General features: G+C 36.1%; 1 protein-coding gene across 1 annotated transcript; it reads left to right on the top strand.

The window, feature by feature from the left end:
• Positions 1-3003: 3003 nt before the first annotated feature.
• Positions 3004-5216, top strand: LOC110931116 (GDSL esterase/lipase 5). Its single transcript, XM_022174522.2, has 3 exons — positions 3004-3570; positions 4173-4671; positions 4755-5216. The coding sequence occupies exons 1-3, from the start codon at positions 3205-3207 to the stop codon at positions 4988-4990; spliced, it is 1101 nt and encodes a 366-aa protein (XP_022030214.1). The 5' UTR covers positions 3004-3204; the 3' UTR covers positions 4991-5216.
• The last annotated feature ends 2284 nt before the right edge of the window (positions 5217-7500 follow it).

Here is a 7500-nt window from a genome sequence, read left to right as displayed (position 1 = left end):
AATCTTATTTTCAAATATGGAAAAATATCATATTATTGGAGGAATATTGTCATAGTGCCTCAACATAATAAAAAAAGACTCCCAATGTTGATTAAACTTCTAGGTCGTACTATGAAATTTTTAGGGAAAGATAATTGAGAGCGGAATAATAAGATAAAGAGTAAACTTCCGTTTTGCTCCCTGTAGTTTGATCGTTTTAACGATTTTGCCCCAAACCTATAAAAAAACCATTTTACTCCCTGATCTATGAAGCTTATCACCATTTGGCTCCTCGCCCCTAACGCTATCCAAAATGTTTGTAAAAATAGGGGCAATTTGGTAATTTTACATATAATGAGAAGGATGTTTTAGTAACTTTACAAAAAGAATTTAATTGTTTTTAATTATAATAAATAAAAAACATTCATACCTTCATCACTATGTATCTCTCTCTTTCTCCCTTTTTGTAACAATCACCCGTCATCACCAGCACCATCAAACACCACTACCACCACCTCCAACCGTAACAAGTCCGGCTGCAACCACAACCCCAAATCCAACCGACTGCAACCACAACCACAACCCCAAATCCGACTGCAACCACAACCCCAAATCCAACTGTCACCACCGCAACTCCAATCCAGCCGTCATCACCTACCTCCTCCGCCGGCCGCACCAACACTGTAAAAACCGGCAAAACCGGTTCAAGACTCTACCTCTGCCAGCCGCACCGACACTGAAAAAACCGTCATCACCTACCTTTGATTGGGTTTATTCGAGATGGGTGAACCAGATTTTCACAAAGCGACATTATCAACCCATTTGCCGCCTGCTTTTTCTCTCCTCTGCGACTCTGTTTTCTCCGATAACACCTCAATTTATTCTGGCCACTTATTTCTCAACTTTAATCTCTGCCGATAACCATTACTAACTCAGATTCACATCTCAATTCTCTTATTTGATCCATTTTTTACTCAATGCTTGCATTTAAAACCCTGATTAGGGTTTTTAGTTTAATTTCAAGTAACTTAGAAAGTTAGGGGGTTGCAGCACCAACGTCATTTGTAGTGGCCAAAGAAGGTGAACCAGCGACAATATCAAACCACCCAGGTCTTTAGGAGAAATCGATTTTCAGATCTAGTTGTTTGGGAGAAATCCCCTTTTCAGATCTGGTTGTTTTGGGGAGAACTCAAATTTCATACCGGTGAAGGGGAGGAGGTGGTGATGGGGTGGTCAGCAGGCGGTGGTGATCGGTTGAATGGTGGTGGTTGGTGAGGTGGTGGTGGTGGTGGTGGTGACTAGTTGCAGAGAAAGTAAAGAGAGAGGGGGGAGGGGTGAACGAGGGAGAGATGAGTTTTTCACTTTATATATATAAATAAATATCTATATTAATAAATGGATTTTAGAAATCAATTAAATACATATATATAATTACCATAATACCCTTACATTTAACAAGCATTTTAGACAGAGTTAGAGGCGTGGAGTGAAACGAAGATAAGTTAAATAGATCAGGGAGTAAACTGGCTATTTTTAAAGGTTTGGAGCAAAACCATTAAAGTGACCAAACCACAGGGAGCAAAACGGAAGTTTACTCTAAGATAAATTCATGTGACGTTAAACCAATTTGGTTTCATGTTAGGGTGGTCAAGTAAAGAAACGATACACATGCTAAAGAGATTGATGAGAAAGTAAAAGGAGAAGAAGTAGGATATACATATGGTGTTCATTGACCTTGAAAATTAAGCATATGACAGTGTGTCACGTAGGCTGATTTAGGTAGTTTGGAGGGTATGGGGGTTCGTAGGAAGTATATAAACATAATTAGAGATGTGTTTGGTAGAATTGAAACTAGTGTGTCCGGTAGTGGGGGATACTGATTTCTTCCTTGCGGAGGTAGGCATCCACCAAGAGTCTGTAGTGAGTTCGTTTCTTGTTGCATTAGTCCTTGATAAGATGTGAAAGTCGATTCAGAATACGGTTTGTGGTGCATGATTTGTGTAGATGATATTGTGTTAATTATGAAGACTAAAAAGAGCCTAAATGTGAGTTATGAAGAATGGCAAGAAACTTTATATGGAAAACATTTAAGGTTTAGTCACTCTAAAACCGAACACCTTCATTGTGATTTCAATGGTACAAGTCACAATGACGCCACTTAGATCACCACTGAGAGTCAATTTAACAGCCTAGACAAATCCCACATCGGCTGTGGATTGGAGAGATTCTTGGTTCATAAGAAATGTCTTATTGGCTGTAGAACAAATAAAAACTCCACAGTTAGATGTGCTTAGTGGGGGTAATACTAGGTATGTGACCTTCCGGAAAGTTTCCATCTTAGCAACTAAAAATAAATTTGTGAGTAGCACATATACGTAAGATGGAAGTAAGATAGATGAGGATGCTGAGGTGGATGTATAGCCATACAAGGTTAGACCATATAAGAAACAGATAAGAAACAATATTTTAGGAAATATGAGTGGCTAATAAAATAAAATAAAATAAAGATTTGGATGGTTTTGACATGTGAAGAGAAGGCAGTCTCATGCTCCATTTGGTGTAGATGGGACCAAATTGACTTGGGATATGCGGATTAGACAAGACTTGCTAGAGTTGCATCTTTATAAGGACATGGTTCAAGATAGGAGTTTGTAGAGATCTGAGATTAAAGTTAACGACTTTTAGTGTGGGGCGGGTGAGGTACACATGTGTCTTGGCTTTGTTTTAAGGCCTTAGATTTTTCTACACTTTGGGTGGACTTTATATATGATTGTCGAGTTTCTATGTATGTTGTTTGATGATGGTATATATGTTTATTTTACTGTGTTACTCTTTTTATCACTTGTATGGTGTTTATTTTACTATGTTCTTTTATGTTTACACATTAAATATGTAATGTCTCGTTAAACACATACTCTAGAGTTTTACCTGGCTCATATAACCCTTTTGCAACTTTTTGAAATAATACATTAATTCCTAGACCATTATGCTTTTATACAGGTATGAAATAAATACAAATGATGAATGAAGTCTAGAATGAAAAAAAGGGGGTATTGAATCTGAGAGAGAGAGAGAGAGCAAGCAGGAAATTATAAAATGGATAGATAGATGAATCCGTACAAATCAACTCAAAATAGAAAGAGAAGGTTGTTGGTTATAATTAGTAGGTGAGTGAGTGAGTCAAACACCTACATACATGTGATTAGATTTAGATAATTAATTACCATGTCTCTCTTCTTCCTCCTCCTCCTCCTCATCTCCCTAATTATATCTCCGGTGGTGGTTGTATCAGGAGCAGCAGCAGCTCTCTTCCTCTTCGGAGACTCCATCTTTGATGCCGGAAACAACAACTACATTAACACCACCACCCTCGACCAGGCTAACTTCCCTCCCTACGGCCAAACATACTTCCACTTCCCCACCGGCCGCTTTTCTGATGGCCGTATCATTCCCGATTTCATCTGTAAGCATGCCAACTTACCCTTCATTCCCCCGTATTTGGATCATCATCATCCCAGGAGGAATTACAACATCGGAGCCAACTTTGCATCCGCCGGAGCTGGAGCTCTTCAAGAAACATTTCAGGGATCGGTAATACTAATTACTTTGTTCAAATGGCCAGAGTTATTTACTTGTTATTGATATCTTAATTAACAATTTTATTAATTTATTGATTTTGAACATGCCATCATGTTGAGGAGGTTATTAAGAAAATCAAAAAGGAAAGTAGTAGTTTAAAGATTTGGCTTTTTAACTCAACATTTTAGACCACTCATTATGTTGGGTCGGGTCTAATACCAACCAAACAACTTTTTGCAACTTGACCCCCCTACCTGCTACTTTGTTCTTTCTCTTCATAATATATACATAATTCATCCATCTTCTTGTTTATGAATCTTGCATTCAGATATATGATTATACAAAACAAAAAGATTATTTATAGCTATTAGTTATTAATTAAAAGAGCTGTAGTAGTAGTTGTTACTGCGCATATGAATGCATGTGATCCGCTGCAGACATGTTTCAGGCTAAATTCCATCACTAAAAACATACATAGGTGGGACCTTCACATTTTTCATTATTTTTAATTAGTAGCTAGTTGAGGATAGCTAGGATGACTAAAACATTATAATTTCTTTCTCCAAGGCAATTAAAGCCCCTTAATTCATATATATATATATATTATACTACAGGTAATCAGTCTTGAAACTCAATTAAGGTATCACAAGAGAGTAGAGAAGCGGTTGAGAAAGATGTATGGAAACACCGAAGCCGACACCACCTTGTCAAAAGCTGTCTACTTGTTTAGCATCGGATCAAATGATTACACAAACCCTTACTTGATTACCAATTCCACCCATTTCAACTCTTCATATTCCAACTCCCTCCTCGTACGAATTGTTATTGGCAACCTGACAACCGCCATCAAGGACTTGCATCTAAGAGGAGCTAGAAAATTCGGATTTCTCAATCTGGGCCCTCTGGGTTGTTCTCCCGGGCTCAGGATAATTCTTAATCCCCCAAATGACGCTGGGGGCTGTGTACAATCAGCTTCATTGCTAGCCACAATGCATAACAAGGCACTCGCCAAGTCCTTGAAAAGATTAGCAAAGCAATTGCATGGATTCAAATATTCGTTATACGACTACAATCACAGCCTCAAGCAAAGACTAAAACATCCATCCAAATATGGTATGCCATACTTATAAGAAAAGATAGATAGATAGATAGATAGATATGCTGATCGATAACAAATAATAATATGTGATGCTTAGGTTACAAACAAGGGAAAACAGCTTGCTGTGGGACAGGCCGGTTCAGAGGAACATTCAGCTGTGGAGGGACTAGGCCTGTGAAAGAATATTCGGTGTGCCAGAATCCTAATGAGTATGTGTTTTGGGACTCATATCATCTGACTGAAAGAGTGCACCAACAAATGGCCCATCAAATGTGGAACCAACAACCCATCACAGGAACTTACAATCTCAAAACTCTCTTCCAATCACCATAGCCCATAATATGTATACATCTTCATTTCATTTTTATAGGCAAACAAAGGAATACATACTAAATGATAGTCATCAAGTCCACCCGGGTGTTGCAACTGGAATCAGCAACTGCATATTTGTATAAATACTTGGTTTAATGTTTCATCAATACAAAAATAATAAAAACAGAACGCATGGGGGTCGGGGTTCCGAACCCGTGATCCCCGTGTTCGTCGGAGTTGTTCATTACCACTGGGCTTTCTCATTTCTTGTTAGTTTTTAAATCCATTTTATATAAAAGAAGAGATGACAGTGTCATCTTCTTCATTAGATCATCCAAACTGAAAGTCCCTCAACACTTTTAAAACCCATTTTCATTGATCACTGGTGATGTTTCTTGTTATATAGAAATAAAAAAAAATGAATCCATTCGAATTATAAAAATATACCGAAACAACAGTTTCTTTTGTTTTGTTTGTATAACTAGTTTTTACCCGCCCGCGTTGCGGGGCAATAAGTCAAATTAAAATTAAAATGTTTTTATGAGTTCATGAAAAGCAAATTTTGTAAAGAACTTCATGCTCATGATATATATTTTTTTTTTTGAGTTGATACGTTTTTTATTCATTATTTACTTTCAAATATACAGATAGTTTAAAATTTTAATTTTGAAGATTTACATAAACGTAACTAAATGGTTGACTTGAAGAAATTGATAACCAGTTTGAATATATGTGTAAATATTATACTTATGTGTATGTGTATGTGAAACATTTACATAAATGTAATTTGGCATTCACCTTGAAGAAATTGGTGATGAATATGAATATTTACATATATGTAATGATTATACTTACATATATGTATATTAAACATTTACATAAGTTGTTGATCGGCTCAGATATTTATATGTGTAAATATGATAGTTATACATTTAAATAATATTCACTTTGAAGAAATTGGTGATGGATACTAATATTTACATATATACAACTGTTATACCTCCATGTATACTAAACATTTTACATAAATTGATGATCAGCTCGGATATGAATAAGAATTGGACATGTGTCATTGAGGGATTTTAAGTAGGAGGGCTATCATGTAATTTCACATTTTAATTTTATTTTTGGAATGTATCTTCATTAACTAAAATTCCATGATTTTCGGAATTTTTATTGTTTTCGAATTCAAATCTGGAAGTCAATGTGTTCATCTGAAAACTATCAGCATGTTCTTGGTGATGTGTTTTACCAGTCATAGAGGTTGAAGTCAGTGTGTTTTAACACTCTGAAGTCAATATATAATCAGGTTGTGTTTTAACAGTTCTTTTGCATTTTAACACTCTGAATGTGTTTTATGTTATTGTCTGTGTCACATTACATCACATTGTGTTTTAACAGCAAGCAGGCATTGTGTTTTAACAGCAAGCAGGCACTGGTTTTAACAGCAAGCAGGCATTGTGTTTTAACAGCAAGCAGATTCTTGACGCTGTGTTTTAACAGCAAGCAGATTTCTTGACGCTGTGTTTTAACAGCAAGCAGATTCTTGACGTTGTGTCTTAACAGCAAGCAGATTGCTGGAGGATTCTAGACATTGTGTTTTAACAACAAGCAGATTTATTGACGCTGTGTTTTAACAGCAAGCAGATTGCTTGAGATTTCTTGACGCTGTGTTTTAACAGCAAGCAGATTTCTTGAAGCCGTGTTTTACCATCCATGCTGGTAATCCTTCCATTTATCAAGAACGACTCAGAAATAGCGGTACAAGCCTCTCTACAATCATCAATTAAAACAGAAAAAACGCAGCCAAGTTACAAGCAGATTAAGACCGAAAACGTATATGCACTTCAAGAACTTTAATCACAACACAAGATATGAATACCTAGTGAAGAAAAGGGGTATGAACAAGCCTTGGAACCGAAATCTGAATGCTCGTGGGGTCCTGTTTTGCGTCGAAATCTGAATACCTAGTGAAGATCGGTTTAGAGAGGGAGAGAGAGAAAGTGGAGAAATTGCATGAATTTAGGGATTGGTTATTGATATGGTAGTTTATTGACTTATTTAAAACACTTCCAATTACCAAAATACCCTCACTATATTAAAAGTCTCTAATTATATAACTCAAATATTACAAGATTGCCATTGATTTAATCTCAACCCTTAAACACACCAATCGGATGGACCAGATCGCTTCCTAGACTTTCTAGGAAAAACACACTTTCCGTGCGAACCCTACTCTGTTAACATTAACATATATGAATAAAGTATCCATTTGATGAATATATATGGATAAAATATCATTTTCTTTTTTAATCGAAGCAATAAAAAGTCTAAATAAATGATGGCATGGAGTGATATTTAAAAAATAATCGTCTATAGATGTTTACATTTATACCCTTATTTAATTAAAATATAACTCTGTTATTGTCCTTTTAATTAGAAATATACCATCACTTATTTCAACCATTGATTGATATATCAATGGCTATAAATGGTTCTTAAGAGTACTGTATAAAAAGTAAGTTCTACAA

This window comes from Helianthus annuus, chromosome 3 (assembly GCF_002127325.2).
Source record: "Helianthus annuus cultivar XRQ/B chromosome 3, HanXRQr2.0-SUNRISE, whole genome shotgun sequence".
NCBI classification, from domain to species: Eukaryota; Viridiplantae; Streptophyta; class Magnoliopsida; order Asterales; family Asteraceae; genus Helianthus; species Helianthus annuus.
Note: the sequence above shows the minus strand (reverse complement) of the source record. Positions and strands in the feature narration are given on the sequence as shown.